Source organism: Periplaneta americana, chromosome 15 (assembly GCF_040183065.1).
Source record: "Periplaneta americana isolate PAMFEO1 chromosome 15, P.americana_PAMFEO1_priV1, whole genome shotgun sequence".
Classification (NCBI taxonomy): Eukaryota; Metazoa; Arthropoda; class Insecta; order Blattodea; family Blattidae; genus Periplaneta; species Periplaneta americana.
In genome coordinates, this window is record NC_091131.1 from 80,383,443 (window position 1) to 80,402,420 (window position 18,978).

The following is an 18,978-nucleotide window of genomic DNA, read 5'->3' on the forward strand; positions in this document are numbered from 1 at the left end:
TATTGCCAATTATTTAACTGTCAACATATTTACTGAATGTTCCTTAGGCAACAGAATGTAAAGCAGCAGGGATTAATAAAATAATTAACACAGCATTTTAATATGAAAGCCCCTAATTGTCGTCTTTAGTGTTACTTCCATCTAGCGTCAAAAGTTTCTATTAATACGAAAAAAATAATAAGGCGAAAGGTATTCTAAGGATAAAAAAAGAACTCCCTTTATATTTTCACTTCTGCATTTAAGGCAAAAAAAAAAAAGTTTAGTACCTCCACAAATATCTGAACTTGCAACTTCACAAACACTTAGCTAGCAGTCTACCACTACGCTAAGAGTACTACTGTAGTAAGAATGCATTGTAATAACAAGCAATGGTCATACTTCACTTGAGAACCTGTTATACAGTATATAGTGTTTGTGTTACAATATTCTCTGTTTAAACACTCTGAACGATCTGTCTGTTTTAAATCTCGTATATGAATTATTTTCTCGGAAGATTTTAGTGATTAATAGTTGTGTTCCCCATTATAACTATTATATTTTTGTTTGTCCTTTCTTTTATTTTTTACAACTTGTTTTAGTGTAATATAGTCAAAATAATTTTCTTATGTTAAGTCATGTTACTTGGTAAAAATTTGTGGTTATAATTCCAGGAAATCAGGATATATTGTCATCAGAATTATGGTTTTTCTTCTGTTTACAATTATTATGTTTAGGCCCTGATGATCACGGATTTAGGTTAGTATAATAATCATATTCCCTGTAGCACAACTACCAAATTAATTATTGCCAATTATTTAACTGTCAACATATTTACTGAATGTTCCTTAGGCAACAGAATGTAAAGCAGCAGGGATTAATAAAATAATTAACACAGCATTTTAATATGAAAGCCCCTAATTGTCGTCTTTAGTGTTACTTCCATCTAGCGTCAAAAGTTTCTATTAATACGAAAAAAATAATAAGGCGAAAGGTATTCTAAGGATAAAAAAAGAACTCCCTTTATATTTTCACTTCTGCATTTAAGGCAAAAAAAAAAAAGTTTAGTACCTCCACAAATATCTGAACTTGCAACTTCACAAACACTTAGCTAGCAGTCTACCACTACGCTAAGAGTACTACTGTAGTAAGAATGCATTGTAATAACAAGCAATGGTCATACTTCACTTGAGAACCTGTTATACAGTATATAGTGTTTGTGTTACAATATTCTCTGTTTAAACACTCTGAACGATCTGTCTGTTTTAAATCTCGTATATGAATTATTTTCTCGGAAGATTTTAGTGATTAATAGTTGTGTTCCCCATTATAACTACTAGAAGAATATATGCAATCTTTTGAACAAAGCCTGGCTGTCCTGAGCGAACTTAGTCTCTCAGACACTGGCCAGTTTCATTTTGACCAAATGTACAGTAAAAAGTAAAAATAGGGATGTTATAAAGTGAAACAATATCAGAATAATTAAAATCTTGTTTCACATAATCTAGAAGAGTGTCAAAACACTCCAAAGCTCAGAGTTAAAACTGATAACTGAATATCTTTAATGTTTGACATATTACATTTTCAAATGCAATAGGCCCTAATCCTGTACTTAATACCTATAAAAAGGTTTGTTCTGCATTAAAAAACATAAATCATATTATCCATGCTTTCAGTTATCCGTGCACATTTGTCCAATGACTAGCCCGGGTAATCGAGAGTTCGCTGTATTAAATATTTTCCTTATATATACAATTTCATTTCAAAATTCCTTTCAACTACCATACTAGCACACACTTAAAATTCACAGAGTATAGTTTAAATATACTAATAGTGTTAATAAGTCTCATTCAATAAAATTCTGTTGCAGTTTTTTTTGTAAACATTTCCATCTTACAGTTTACATCTACAAAACAGTCACAATGCAGTATTCCAAAGTTGATTTGGCAGTTCGCAGTTTGTCTGAAGTGACACATTATGAACTAATTTTGTATGTAATATAATAATCACAGAAAAATAGAACAGCTGATATAGTTAATATACAGGAAAGATAATTCTAAACTACATTTATATTTGCAAATAAATCATGCAATAATGCATACACAAAGGAGCATATATTATAATGGCTACATTCTAAACCAGGAGAGATAACCTTATAACTTGTTAGTAAAAAGAAAGTCAATTACAGTGATTTTTGAAATTTACAACTAGCTAAATTTATTAATTTTACATGTTAATGAAATTCTCATTGTTATGTCAACTAATTGCTATAAATGTTTTCAATATTCATTACTGAAAGTTAAAGTCAACTTTCCTAAATAATCAGATTTCCAGTTCTTATTTCTATCCTCTACAAAAATGCTTTTATCTAAGTTCAGAAAACGAATATCACTAATAGGTTGTATGGAATGTCAAATGTTCCTGGGAGCAAATGTAAATATGTGTATGTAAGTCAGTTGGCACCAGAGGTTCTCTCCATTAGAACAAAGAATTGTGGTTTGCAAGACATGTATTCATGTTTTTCATTAACGAAACCTTTTAATGTAAACCAATGAATTCTCTCTTTAAAATAAAAATAAAATAATAATAATAATAATAATAATAATAATAATAATAATGATAGCAGCAGCAGTAATTTTTTACATTACTATTTTGCAGTTAACTGCATACTGTTGCTAATGAAAGGAAAAAATAGACTTCCGACATTTCTAATGAAGCACATCAAAGATTCAGAGCCAGAGTACAGTGTTGCAGGTAGCAGCATACCTCCTCCCTTTACCCCAAAGGCCAACAGCAGACAGGCAGAGACTGTGTTCATTACTGGTAAGTGCAGATTATTTACAACATGATGACAAATGAACTAAGATCAATGTGACAACACCATCTTCACTTGCCTTATGGTGCCAGAAAGGAGAGTGACAAGTTCAATTTCTACTGGCTGATCCATGCAGATAGTAGATAGAAAGAAGATGAAAAATAGAGTTATGGAACTGTCAGAAGTCTATTCTTTCCTTGCGACAGCTTAAGATACTTCCCGTGAGAACCAACAGTATGCAGACTATTGAAGGGAAGAGGAGAAGAGACTTCATTTATGTATAAGAAGACAGCTTGCTTCAGTTACAGAGGAGTTGCGTGTACACAGCAGCTATGTAATATTTCATTAGTTGAATCTTTGTATTTACGTTCTGTCTTTTATTTATACAGAGTGTTTCAAAAATACATGGCAAAATTTCAGAGTTAGATTCCACACATGTAGAGGATCAAAAAATGTTATACAAACTTGGGTCTGAAAATTGATAATTATTCAGGCAATCAAGTATTTTACGCTAAACTGGAGAATTAGCTATGGTAGCTTTCAACCGTGCCGTTACAGTTACGACCAAATAGAACTAAATACACAATGTCGCCAACATAAGGTCATGACATTGAGCTGTGGCATCCTTAGAAGAAGAAATTTGTTTTTTTTTTTTCTCTCTCTCTACCTCCTTCATTCTGAACATTACTGAGAGATAGCACCACTGTTAGCCACAAGGTTATGTAGGGTTTGATGAGCAGATGCATGTATGAGTCGAAATTAGGCACAAGAAAGTGACAAGGCTTATTAATATTTTGAAATATATTCTTGTTGGGATTATGTTGTTGTTTAAAAGTATTTTGAAATACATTCTCATTAGAATTTTGTTCCTTATCAATATTTTCAAATATATTAACGTTAGCATTAGATATTGTTATTTTTCTTATTTTCTTCTTTCTCTGGTTATACATATTGCATATACGAAGGTTGTTTGGTTAGTTTAGGTTTTATTAATAAAATTCACGCATGCGCAGTTATCATCTCACAGCCAAACTGTTCCTGTCGCAAGCTGCAGGTGATAAAATTTAAACATAAGATTTAATTTCATTCTCAATGTACTAATTTAAATTATATCATATTGTACTCAATAAATAATTTGTAACTTTAAACATAAACCGTTTCATTTACATATTACTCGTATGCAATACAAAAATGTTATGACGAGGTACTTTTTCTAGACCAAAAATAAAACAGCTACACGTTCAATAATGACGCAGTTAACGCTTTGGCAAACATTAACCGCTAATTTACTTTCGTTCATTTCTATGATATTACCTGAACAACAACTTTTTCTTTTCTTTATTTCGTTGTGATAACCTAGTATAAGATCTTACTACATTTGCATTTTCTTTCTGTGTATTGAAAACACCTCAGTTATATGTACTCCGTAAAGTTTACGGAGTATAACAGCGGTGTTCATAAACTTTGGACTTGGCTAGTAGAATCAATTATTTAAGAATATAGTCGCGAATTTTATTACCACCATTTCGATTGTCTTTTGTTTCACATGGTTCAGTACGGCCTGGTGACTAGTGGCCAGCATAGTCGGTGTTGCTCTACCGTGCATATTATCCAGTTATTCTATATTTTATGTCAGTACATTACTAGCTCCAGATTAATTTTAAAATGATGCACCATATTCAGTACCGTATAAGAGGTGTTTGAAATGCAAACGCTTTGCCACATTGAGACTTCTGTTCGTAATCTCAATGAGGTACAAACACACTCAAAAATGCCAGACAACTCCGCACAATTCTTGCATGAAATGTTGCTTCATCCTCCACAGTAGTTGAGCCAACGACTTTAAATACATCCCCACAAAAAAGTCCAATGGGTTTAGATCAAGTGAGCATAGAGACCAAGAAATTAGTCCACCTCCACCTACCCAGTGATCAGGATAACATTCATCCAGGTGTTCACAGATATTACGACTAAAATGTACAGGGACATCTCTTGATGGACTGCTAGTGGAACCTTGTTCACATTACAATAATGGTGAGCCCAAGCCTACCTAGTGTTTAAACTACTATAGCCACGACTAACTACATGTCCTGTACTAAGTTAATTTTGTACCATTAATTTGCAGCACTAACATACTTCAATGTCTGATACCCCAATAATTATCAATTTCCAGACCCATGTTTATATAACATTTTTTTATTGTCTACATGTGTGGAATCTAACCCTGAAATTTTGCCGTGTATTTTTGAAACACCTTGTATAACATAAAACATCAAATTACAATATGGGATGGGTCTAGAATGAATGGCAAAATTCGTCTACCAAAGGATTAAAAATGTTTACTTATTTCAGAATGCAGTCATCATTGTGTTGTATTCCATTTTAAAAAGTTAAAGCCATGATAATAATGATGATGATGATGATAATAATAATGATAATGATGATGATGGTGATGATAATAATGATGATGATGATGATAATAATAATAATAATAATAATAATAATAATAATAATAATAAATATATTACGATACAAAAATTCCCTAATATTTCAGAAATTGTGAGAGTTAAAATGCAATTCACCTCCACATTTCTACATTTTTTTATTTCACAGTTAAGCTTTAATACTTCCCCACAACTATTCGCTGTGTTGCATATGACAGTCAGAAATATCCATGAAAAATCGGTCTGCAACTCTGGTGTTGAAATGTCAATAGATTTTACATGGAACTGCAAGATAACCCATATTATCCATTAAAAAATAAATAAATGAATATTCGATTTTTAAAAGTTAATGTCAGATATAACAGAATCAAAAAGATAACTTCTATAAATTAAAAGTAATTTTCCATTTGATGCATTTTTCCTTTTGGTAAATGAAACACATTCATATTTGTCTACATTTGATCTGTAGGTACTGACAAAAATATATACACATTCGCTCTTTCCCTTACAAGGAAACCGTTTCTGAGATCAGACTGCGCACATTGTTAGATCTTCACAGCACATAGACAAATATGAAAATTAGCTGCCCATACTAATTTTATAGGCTGAGAATTTAAAATTTGAATAAAAGATTACAGAACTGATCCTCGAGTAGTATTATAGTACTCATTCTTCTGGTGCAGCAGGTGCAGACCATCTTTATGTGCTTCCATGCTGCAGTATGCTAAATTTCAGAAATAACTGACTTTAAATATTTTGTAACACTTTAATTATGGCAGATGAAACTACAGATGTGTCAGAGCACTAGCAGATTGTTCTTGTTTATCGAAACAAGAAAGGTTTTGGGGATTTTTTGAGACTGGTGGACAGAGCTCAGTAGAACTATCAGAGTGTCTGCTTATAGAATTAAACAGTCATTTCAAGTCAACACCAAACAAAATCATTGCACATACATTTGAGAGCATTGCTGTCATGAGGGGAATAACAAATGATGTACAATCAAAAATAAGAGGACATTATCCTCTGGAACACTATGTATACTGTTATGCCCACCAGTTGAATCTCTTAATGGAGAAAGCTGCTACACAGAACAAATCAGCAAGTGTGTTCTTCTCCACCCTTTCAGGATTCCCTGCTTTCTTTTCACGTTCATCTAAGCATATGCCAGTTCTGGAGAAAATCTGTGAACTTCGTATTTCTGCTGGTTCTGCCACTAGATGAAATATTAAGTCCCAGACAGTAATTTGTATTTTTGAAAATACAGAAGCACTTATTGAATGTTTTCTTGAACTTGAGAACTAATTTTCAAAAGACACTGTAAAAGAAGCAAGAGGATTAAGACGCAACTTGCAAGACAGCGAATTCCTGTTCTGCTTAGATTTCTTTCATAGATTGATGCCTCATGTTGATATCCCCGAAACTGCAGATGAGGAAAACTGATGACATAAAAGTCAGCCATTCGGTGAAAAACTTCGTGAAGATGGTCGATGAACTGTGTAAGGGCTTGGATACTGTCTCTTCTGAAGAAGTGGAAATAAGTGGAAATGATGGGAATCTAATAGAGTAGCTGACACTAAAGAAGAGTGTGATCACATCACAATAGAGACGAAGTGTTGGCTTGAGTCAACATTCCATCTTAAACTCTGAAAATTTCCAAGAGTATTCGAGAAACTTCCCAGAACATATTCTAGATTTGGCTTTAACGACTTATCCAATGCTAAACAGAAACAGACTGAAATCAGAGATTTCATTCATATATGAAAGGTCAGAATTTATTCATGGGAGTAGAGCATTACCATTACTTAAAATACTCTATTCAAACAATCTGATTGAAGTTTTTGATGAAACTGCAAATCTTCTTAGGATAATCGTCACCATCCCTATGACTACAGCAGAACTGGAGCGATGTTTTTCTTCACTAAAGTGGATCAAATGCTTTCTAAGGAACACAATGAAACAGGATTGACTCTCAGCATCCACCATGCTCTCTATAGAGAAAAATTTAGTTTCGAGCATCAAAGGCTTCAACACCGAGGTTATAAACTTGTTTGCCACCATGAAAAATCGTCGAGTTGATTTATTACTATAGTCAGAAACTGGTAAGTAGGCCAAATTACCATTATATGTATGACATGCAGCACGCCGACCATTAAATCCCAAGCTGCCAGTGTGGTGCAGTGTACTGAGTGCACAACCTTCCCTCGCAAGTCATGTGACAGGGTAACGATTCAAACAAAATGACAACTGAACTACACTCTCCAAATATAAGCCATTGTTTCTTAATGCAACTTTCCAAAAGTTTCCATGCTCTTACAGTTAGAACAAGCAGCTAATATGTTATATTTGTCTCAAATCTATGTGCACAGTTTGAGGGAAGATTTCGATGCAAGTTCCTTAATAGTTCTCCTATTACAATAATGCGTTTATGGATGTGAATACTTAAGAGATAATACGAGAGTCATACTGAAAGTCATGAGCAACCAATTGTTATAAATCTTAATTTTTATTTTTTAGACAAACCAGGTACATCATCTTAATCTACATACTTTTCAACATACCCTCCATTTCTTTGCACACGTTTTTCCCACCGTTCTGTAAGTTCGAAAATTTACTTGCGGTAGAAGTCCATTCCAGCTTCCTGAAGACACTGAAGTAGTGTTGGTCTTGGCAGCTGTTCTTTTACAGAACCGAAAAGATGGTAGTCGGAGGGTGCCAAGTCGGGACTGTAGGGAAGATGCAGAAGAGTTTCCCACCCAACTGTCCTGATTTTCTCCATGGTGACATGAGCAATGTGAGGCCGCGCATTATCATGTTGCAGGATTATCTTCTTTTCAGGTTGTTTCTCGCACAATGCATTATGGAGCTTCAAAAGTGTCTGGATATAGCGGACAGCATTTACGATCTATCCAGGTTCAGGAAATTCAACCAGAATGCATTCCAGAACTCCTCAACTCTTTCCTTGTTGCATTCCCTGAAGGCAGTTCGAGGACAACCGCTACAAGGCTTATCTTGGATGCTCTTGTTCCTGTCTTTGAAATGTTTCACCCATCTCCTAACATTACTGGCACCCATGCACACATGTCCATATACATGCTGAAGCCTGAGGTGAATATCGGCAGAAGATTTTTTTTCTTCTTAATAAGGAATTCAATGACTGTACGCTGTCAAAATGAATCATCGTTGTCGACCATTTTGCAAACATTGTCTGTGACCATGTGTTAGAAGCTAATGACGTCACAATATGTCAATACATAGTGTAAAGTCTGTAGATTATGATCATATAGTTGTTTTTGTTACATTGTTGAAATTGGAATTATAGTAATGGGTTGCTCATGACTTTCAGTACGATCCTCTGTAGTTAACATTGTTAATACTTTCCATTGCTTGAATTACATCACTTACAGACTACTTCATTGGTAGTTTTTGATTAATCAAATTGATTACTTAAAATACTAGTTAGAACTACTAATGCTTCCCACTACTTTAATTATATCACTCATTAACTATTTAATTAATAAAATCTACTTACAGGCAATAGAGTTACAGATATAGGAAGTTAGATATTTGTGAAAATTAGTGAACGTTCACTTCCTACTAAAGAGTATGAGATTGCATGCAAGCTTGAACTATTATATAATGGAAATATAATTATGAAGTATTTATTTCAGTTGCATATGAAATTAAATTTATTGTGAAGAAAGAAGAAAGTATTATTTAAACATAATTGTGACCATTTTACAGCAGAAGCAATACAATTATGTACTTAATTCAATATGAAATTTAGTGCAAATAATGTTAATTTAGAAGCCTCAATAAGAAAAGAAAAAAGCAAAAGGAAGATTCCTTCCAACATACTATGTTTATTCAATAAGAAAAGCAAAGAGCAGAAGGAAGATTCCTTCCAACATACTATGTTTATACATATTTTTCACATTGGTATCAAGATTTACTCAGATTTTGAATAATTTACCATATGAGTCAAATTAAAACCTTCAACATCAAAGATAAACTCAAAATCCTATGACTCAACAGATCAGAAAAATTAATGCGACCATAAAGAAAATATGTTAAAATTAAAAGAATAGTTGTATTCAGTAACTCATTCTACAACAGGTAGAATCAATACAAATCAAAAGAAAAGTAAATATGCAGAAAAACGTGCCAAGTACCGTGAATTATATTTAAAAAATCCAAACATATGCTGAAGGAAAGAAACAAGCTACAAGGCTAAAGTAGTACCATACAGTGAAAAATAATTATTGCGATATCTCAGTCATCTAGGTCTTCTTGTGTGTCAGAGTTTGTTTTATCTGTTGTCTTCACAATATTTTAGTAGTTTTCATTAGAATAGCACTGGATATGCAACTATGCTATTGTGGAATGAATTCTACTAATGACCGGCAATAGTAATCAGGGTTGTATTTATTACCAGCAATCTGTGTTTGCTCAAAATTTAAAGACAACCAAAAGAGGACACAAAAGGTCAACAGAAGAAAAAACTCTGATAAAACAAAACCATAATAATCAAGACATTCACAATACCAATAATGGAAACAAACATAAAAAAATAAAACCACACTATGCGGTTGATACAAGTTATTGTAAAGAATTCTTCCAACATAAATTTGAAAGAGCTAAGTCTTTCTGGCACAGCCTATCAAATCTCAACAACTATTGCAAGTTTCCAATGGAATATTGCGTACAAGAAGTTGAGTTATACTAAAATACTGTTGTAATGGAAACTGTCACTATATATACAGATGACTAGGTATTAACAGTCTTTGGTATACAAATTAGCTACATTAGTGGTCATGATCAATGTATGGAGGAATTTCAAGAGAATCATCAGATACCAAGAGCCTTGGTAAGACTCAATTCCATCTGCAACAATTCATCATCTTCGAGAACACTTTTAACTTTGGTAACAAGAGGAAACCAACTCTGACCATTGTCAGAACACTGCCCCTTAAAATCGTCCATGTTAAGTGACCAAATCATTGCTCCTCCATAACCACCATTCGTAATATACTCAGCCTGTAACAACAGCAGAGAGTTAACAAGTTAGGACAAACCATTTTCAATGGATATCAATTTTATTTTTTTTATACATACAGAATAGTTAGTTAAATTGTAGTACAAAAGAGAGAGTTATGGGTTAATGACAAGTTCCTGGATTTGATGGGATTACTACGGAAATATTTGGCTTGTCCAGTGTCCCACCCTAGTCACTCTGAAATGAAATTTTATCCTACTATGTTTGTTTCACTCTGAAACTGTACAACAGGAAGTGGACACATAATAGCAAAAGATTCAAAGTTAGTTCAGCATATTAAGGTTGTCTTCAGTGTATTTACAGCACAAGAATAACACAAATTTGGCTAATAATTTAACATGAACAAACTGCACACTCACTACTACATAACTCAAACTATAACTCACATGATATCATAAGATAAGTCTTACTATACTGTGTCCCAGACACGGCTGTATTTAACATTTTTGCCACCCTAAGTTCATTAAAAATGCTGCCCCCTCAAAATACATACTGATCTACGAAAATTTAATAGAAAGGAAGACAGAGAATTGAATAATCAACTCTATCTCACAGGAGCAAGATTTTCGTATAGTTTGATAGTGTCACGCCATTCTGTGTTAGAACGGTCTCATTCTGGGATCCAGCCATGAGTTAACAGGCCGATATTTAATACGTTTTTATGGAGTATACAAACTGATTTGAATACATTTTCCATATGGAATACAATCCCTCCGATCCCTGTTTTCATGCAATTTTCGATACATATTGAAAATGATTTGATTACAGAAGCTAAAGTTTCGAAAGTAGATATGTTGGTCACTCTGTAGGCCTTAGCTATAAACAATTTTGTGCTAACTTAATGAGGCACATGAAAACTTAATATTCTTGCTGTTAATGAAGAAATATTGGCTTTTAGGGGGGGGGGGGGGATTATGTGTTACAATATGCCTTTTCAACATAAAAAATTGCGCTTGCTGTTGGTGAAACAGCTAACACATGAAACAAATGATGATCGTTCATGAGCTTAGTGTATTGAGATCATTTTGAATACGATACCCGTTTTCATGAAAATCAATCCATACTGAATACGATCCGATCCCACTTTTTTGGTGTATCTACCTCGAGACTCAGATCGTTTTGAATCCCCATTTTCATGGAAGTTTCAATACGGTAAATGTATTCAAATTTGATTTGAATACTCCATGAAAACGTAGTATTTGTTAATAGGGAATTACTGTACTTCTTTATCGTGTGTTTGTATTTGACACCATTTATGACATTCAAGCACTTTTGAGTTTTCCTCTGATGTCCAGGGACTTTTTATTATCGATCAGATAGCCTGAATCATCAATATCTAACTCATTAATGCATATTCTTTAGACTTCTTTGAGGTTTCGAATGCTGAAAATATATGCATTTTCAGATTTCTCTAGGATGTGACAAGCATTAAAAAAATGTAAAATGCTTGTGTTGTGTCATATATGCATGTGCATTAAATTTCTCAAAATTCCACAGCTCGTGTAATGCACAAAAAAAAAAAAAGCTAAGATTTGCTACCCTGAGTCACAGCCCAAGTTGGTCCATGCGTAAATAAGATCTTGGTCCCAGATCATGAAAAATTCCAGTAAGCTGTTTCTACTGGTTATTTATCATACTTTATTAAGTGCGAGGTTATCAAGCATCAATGAAAATGCATACCAGTAGCAAGATAATACGTTTCAACACAAATCACCAGGTGATGAAAGAAGTGCTGAAATGACTACACAAACAACTAATATATTCTTTCAAGAATAAATAACGAAGCTTCCTGGTCATTGGCAGAAATGTATCAAAAAGCTGAAGAGAATATTTAAAAAAATAATCAGGGTTTGAATTTTCTCTGTTATATAACGTTCACAATATCTGGATAAAACCTGACCTCCCTATGTAAAGTATTTTGCTCCGAAGATAACAATTATCTGGAAACGACTCCCTAGCATGACAACAATGACAACAAACATAATAGCCCCATTTAGAAGATGATGCAGCTGATATAGAAGTATTACTATCTTGATTTGAACTCTGAAGCGCTACCACTTGAACCACAGTGAAGAACAATTTTTTTTAATGGTAATTGCATGATTACTTGTTATTGACCCAAGCATCCCCATTTAGGAGTAAACCACAAAAACTGTAGATCTAGAAGTAATGCATAGAATCTGTAGATTTCACTAGCTTCAGACATTGCCCTCGGTGAATCATGTGATGTGAATCTACTCTGCACCAGCATAGCAATTATTATAATGGAGCAATTATTGAATACCATCAGAGAAAATCTGCTACAAATCACCATCTTTCTCCACTGTAAAATCCATTTGCACTCATCAGTATTGAACCCGGGTCTCTGATAAGAGAACTTGAAAGTAATATTTTTCCAATCTGCGTAATTTTTGTAAAAAAAAAATTAAGTCATGATTGTTTCAGGGGATTTTTCACATAGTTATCTTGACTCTTATCACATTAATACATAAAAAGTTTTAATATTTCGTGCTTACCTGCATTTTAGTGAAATTAGCAATATGCATTCTACTAAATTGAGGGATATTTCACTATAATATCTACAAGTATTGGAGATATTTACCTTATAAGCAAGACTTCTTTCATCGTCAAATGAGATCCAGTCTGTGTTTTTGAATGCATATGGCACCCTGCTTTCTCGATCAAATACTGAAGCCGCACCATCTGACACAAATTGGCATGCTTCAGGATAACTAACAAAGCCTTCATCACCCAATGTACCAAAGCCAGATGCTGGAGCTGAAGGACCATGATTGTCTTCATTAATGAGCCTGCAAATAATCAAGATGAATTAATTTGTATACATGACATAATTATGTATTTCACCTGTATTATGAGAGGCATGAAATATTAAGATATATATTCTCTCCACCAGTTTGTTTTAATATCATCATTATAAAATGTTTACTTGAAAAGTTGAGTCATGTACAATCTCAAAAAAGCCACTTCATACTTTAAAAAGAAATTTCTTACCAAAGAAAATGGCCTTTCATTTCCTTCAAAGTACTCTTCTTGGGATCACACACATACACTTATCCCAGCGTATCTTACACCTTACAGAACAGTTTGTACTGGAAAATATATAAGGTTGTGATTGACACTGCATGGGCAAACTCACATGTATGGAGGTTCGGTATTATCTTGCCTAGTAACACTTCATGATCCTCTTATGTCATCACGGGTCATGAAATGTTATTGAGCAAGATAATGTTGCACCTCCACACATGTGAGTTCGCCCACGAAAATGTCAATCACATCATATATTTCCCAGTGTAACTGCCTCATCATATTCTCCTTAATCTCGTTCACTGTCTCCAATCTCCTTGCTTTTAACGCGATTTTAGCTTTGGAAAATGCCAGAAATTGCGAGGAACTAAATCTGAGCTGCATAGGCACTGGCAGATCTAGGATGTTTTGCCGAAAAATCCCTTCACAAAACGTGAATAAAGGGAAAGTGCACTGTCACAATGAAACTGATAGTTGCCACTTGCCCACAGCTGGAGCTATTTTCTTCTTAATGGATCTCTCAACTAATAAAGAACTCAGATGTAGTAACCTTTATTTACTGCCTGGCCTCGAGAAGCATACTTGCGGAGGAAATCTTCATGACCAAAAACCCAATTTTGCTGATTTTACCATACCTTCTTCAGACACAGAGACTCAGGTGACTACCACTGGAAGACTGGGCTTTTGTTTCAGGGTCACAAGTTATATATATATATATATATATATATATATAATATTATATTACATATAATATATTATATTCGGTTCCCACCATTTTGAGAAAATTCGGGTTTGAAGCAAGTTCTATGCAACTTCGACACAAAATTCTTTCTGTTCTTATGACAGGAACTATGGAACGAATTTTTGCCACCACAAATTTCATACAAATATCCTCCGTCAAAATCTCAAACATTCCACAGAATCTGCAGATCTTTTAATTCTCCCACTGTCAATTGCTGCTTTTCGTTGATTGCAATCTTCATGGATTCAACATTTTTGGGTGTTCTGCTTTTTGAATGCCTTTAAAAATTCCTCTGCTTTCAACAAATTGTCGGTCACCTTTGAATCACAGTAATTTTATCTTGGTTTCACTCAATGAATCATCTCCAAAAGCTCTCATCATTCAAATAATTTTCATGAACAAATGCCCAGGTTGGAAACAATATTTCATGCATATTCACTAATCTACTCAGTCAATGGAGGGGCTCTCGTAGCAGACTCTGTTGGACCTGGGTGATGTGTACCTGAATCGATAGATTGCACCAAATAGTGAATCATGATGCCTACATCAACACGATCTTCAGGTCAATACAGAATGCAGCAGAAGTAGTACGTGACTCATATACAGATGATATCGATCTGAGGAGAGTGCAGAACTCTCAGAATGGAGCAGTGTTGTGTAGTTGAATCGATAGATGGCACCAAACAGCGATGGGTCCTACAGATTTAAAACAATCATCCCTATCAAGGAGGTAAGCACAATAAGGCTCAGGCTGTAGTGCAAGCCTTCAGGCCCTCCTTCATTAAAAGTAAAGTGAAGTTCATATTTTAAAACAGTAACGGTTAATTTTCAGATCAGAATTATAATCATCTAAACATGTTTTTGTTGGATATTCAGTCTCGGTTTAGTTCGCAGTGCAGCATGGAACAAACAAACATTTATTCTTGTCCCTTTCTTTTGCTTCACTGCCACTATTAGCAACTACACTCAGTAGAGAGAAGTCTATTGAAGAGATACACATTTATTATATGTATAAAATGTGCTCGACAATTCTGAACAATCATGTGTGCAAACATAACTTGCTATCTTTTGATAATCTCGGGCACACAAGTGCAGACATTTTGGTTGGTGGCTTTCACTGTTCAAGATCATAGAATGGAGTTTATACTATAATAAACATTAAATAAATTCAATACTAAAATAGTTATTTATGGACTTGTGAGCTAAGTGTATCTTTATTGCGCGAGTGGAAAGATTTAAGCTGGAGGCATTTTACATGAGCACAATAAAGATCACGCTCACAAGCACCATACATCATTTTATCCGTGACCATAACAAACAATTCTGTTTTATGAAAGAAAATATGTTGAAAATAAGTCCTCATATAATCAGATATCACGACATGGATTTTAGAATCTATATGCGTACTAGGTAGATTATTATGTAGAAGGCCATGAATAGTGAAGAATGGTATCTAAGGCGTTGAATAAATAACAAATTTGTTCTGTGGAAAAATGAGTGATTCCAGTGGAGAAAGTTTGCCAGAAGAAATTCGAGAGGCAGCTTGAAGTGCTACGCTAAGCTTGTTACCAGTAATTATTTATGAAAGAGAATATGCATGTTTTAAGAAATGGTGTAGTGGAAGAAGTGTTAATAAAATCTCTGAGGAAGTAGTTTTAGCATACTTTTCAGATGTCAGAAGTACCAATACTAGAATCATCAATCCTTTGGTCGAAGTATTCCATGCTGAAGTGTACACTATCAGTGAACTGTGAGGTAAAGTTTATTTCACTAGAGGAATAAAGTAATGTTGAATAAAAAGCTACTTTACAAATGCAAAAGTATTTAGTAAATGCATTTTTATTGTTATAGTCATGGATAAAAATGTTATCAAATTAATTCAATCAGTATAGAAAGCAGAATAAAAGACATGATGAGTGCTGTCTCTGGATAATAGAAAGAACTATTTGTGATACGAAAGGGCTTACCAGTGTAGTGAATTCTATAAGATTGATGGCAAGTTTCTGGCAAATAATACACTTACTTGAAAGAATGTCCATATGTTGGCAAACCCACTACAATCTTTTCTTTGGGCATACCCTTGCTCTCCCAATAGAAAGCAGTCCAGTTTGTATTCAGAGTTGCAAAATATCCACTCTCATCAACTTCTTTGTACAGTGGGGCATTAAAACCAGTCCATGGGAGATACCACACATAGAAGTGGAAATCATATGTCATCACATTTATATAATCCACATTACTGAAAACGAAAAATATCATAGGTTTAAATGTCATGTTTTATTTAGCGACACTCACAACTGCATCATAAGTTTAATTTCTTTTTTCTTTTTCAAATTTATTCTAATATTTGTAAGTTTGTGTTCACAGCTAGTGTTACTAATTATAGTCTAGCTTCGATTATATTTGTTAATTTGTTCTACAAAACTGCAATGGTTATCAAAAGAAAGACAATATAGCCATTTAAACCAGTGTTATAGCACTTATTTGTTCCGAAAATAAAACCTCTTCCTTTTAGGCTATACAGTACTGTATAATCTAAACTGTTGATACCTCCTTAAGAAGATCACCCCTCTAGACGACCATTTTTTATGAACAATTATTGGTGGTCGGCTTAAAGAGGTTTCACTGTAATTTTGAACAAAATTAGTATGTACTACAAGAAATATTATCTCTTAACAAAATCACATAGATATTGAGATTAACAGCTGACATGCTATTAATTGCCTACGTCATAAAGACAATGGGCCTACAAAACGCTACTGAATACTGTGATCACATACAGAAACAAAAAACTTGTAACCAAACAAAAGGGTTACATTACAGTGGATGCGAACAATAAAACATGACTGAAAACTGTCATAGGCATAGCTATTCTACTTACAGTATTATGAACATAAAAGTACATGCTTTAGCAAAAAATTGACAGGAGACTTAAGGAAATCTCAATGATTGCGTGAAATGCCCACACTTGAATTAAAGTAACACAATATGTTACTTTCTTTAACAATGAAGAGAGTTTTATTTGACATTCATGCATACACAAACCCATCAATTATACCCAATATTTCTATAAATATTGTGTGGAAAGCCTCGAGGCACATTAGAGAAAGAATGGAACAAGACGGACTGCATGGAAAACCACAAGGCACGAAGTTCATATGGTGCTATGAGTAACAAAAGGTTACAATTTTCATCTCTTGTATCTCGAACATACATGTTTCACGTCAAAACGATGATTAGTAGACATGATGATAAATGAAACTCCACAGTACATATTATCCACAGTGATCTGTGGAGCTGTGAATCTCATGACGTCTATAGTCCTATGATATTGCTAACAAATTTTGATACTGTCCTTACTTCTTTACATACCATCAGGAATTAGTCAATAGAGTTATTTGCATCTTAAAGTAGCAAATGTAGATGGCTGATGCAATGGTCATTTTGAAAATTTTGCTTACAACATAATACCACTGAATTCTGGTCAAGTGTGGTGATATTTTAGATTGAGAAATTGCTAAGTGCAACTTCCATTATATTATGAAGTACAACTACTGACTTTATGTAGTTGATTTGCTGCTTATAAAAGATTCCTCTGCTCATGAATGTGTCTAGTTAAAATATTATTCAGTTTCCAATTGTTGGTACCAGATGTTACGACAGTGGAAAAGAATGGGAGATGTCATTTCAAAATCCCACTAGCACACAATCTTCTACATACCCACTAATGCATATAAACCAGTTGCAAAAATTGTAAATGGATAAAAAAATTCAGGCGAGACTAGTTAGTAAGATCAAATAATGTACTACTCGTAGATAGTTTAGAAATTCGGATCTCTCACATATTAGTCCTATATAACCCACTTGGTCATCATGGTTCATGCATGAACTAAATGGTAAAGAAAGCTGACAGTTGAAAGATTCATTTATATACCCAAACCTAGTGTAATAAAGAATCCACAACCTTACTTCTTCCCAAAATAAGCTCATTTAATTTTTTCGTCCGAGAAATCTATAATGAAGTAGTTTCGAAACCACGACACTAGGGTCCAAAACCAACCATAGAGACCACTGAAGGTAACAATATAAAGTATATCTTAAAGTTATCACTAAGTCCAGCAAACAGGAAAGATATGACAACTACTCACTCTGCCAATTGGATGACATCATAAGAGTCATCAATTATAGGTTTGGGAGCAGCCACTGCCACACTCACAAGAAGCTTGGAGTGTCTTCTGTTCAGTTCTTCTCTGAGTTCCATCAGCAACTGTGTAAAGTGGACACGTTCGCGTTTAGCACTTTGCCAGGCAGGAAACTCCCAGTCCAGATCCAAGCCATCCATTCCACATTCCTTTAGTAGTGCAAGGATCTGCCTAATAAATCTGAAACAAGACATAAAGGCTACTGACTTCAAAGCACAACAAATACCAGCAGTTTTGTAGCTTTTTGGAATTGCATATGTGAATATTACATGGAAGTCAGCCCTTCATTTTATATGTTGGATAGTGGGTTCAGCTTTAAGTAAATGTGCGGCAGTATTACAAGAACATAAGAAAGGAAATCTAAAGGAAACATAGTTTTCTCAAAATTTCTCACCTATTTCATCATATTTATGCGCTACTTATTAAATGTGTAATGGGTGAACTGAACAGAGTTTTTCGAATTAATAAACCATAGCCTTAATAAAAAAAAATGAAAACTTGTGGATGAATCCCCAACATCTCTCTCTCTCTCTCTCCACGTGTACGTGTGTGGGGGGGGGGGGGCGCACGCAGAGAGAGCAGTAACAATGGAGGTTTTGTAGTTCTGTACGTATTATTTTTTGGACCTGCTTGCTATAGGTTTTTTTCCTTACTTATTTTATTGAATAATATCTCCCCTCAAAGTCTGTAGACCTAACCCT

General features: G+C 34.1%; 1 protein-coding gene across 3 annotated transcripts in view; it reads right to left on the reverse strand.

Moving 5' to 3' along the window:
• Nucleotides 1-18,978, reverse strand: part of Cht11 (Chitinase 11) — a 36,361-nt gene that overhangs the window by 12,732 nt on the left and 4,651 nt on the right. For 2 of the 3 annotated variants that reach the window (XM_069847720.1, XM_069847719.1), the window contains exons 4-6: nucleotides 18,224-18,457; nucleotides 16,099-16,314; nucleotides 12,891-13,098 (exon numbers count right to left, since the gene is read on the reverse strand). In XM_069847720.1, coding sequence (XP_069703821.1) covers nucleotides 12,891-13,098; nucleotides 16,099-16,314; nucleotides 18,224-18,457 — 658 coding nt within the window. Of the gene's footprint in view, nucleotides 1-1,026; nucleotides 10,270-12,890; nucleotides 13,099-16,098; nucleotides 16,315-18,223; nucleotides 18,458-18,978 lie in introns of those variants that run through there. The other variant, XM_069847718.1, reaches the window with a different exon arrangement.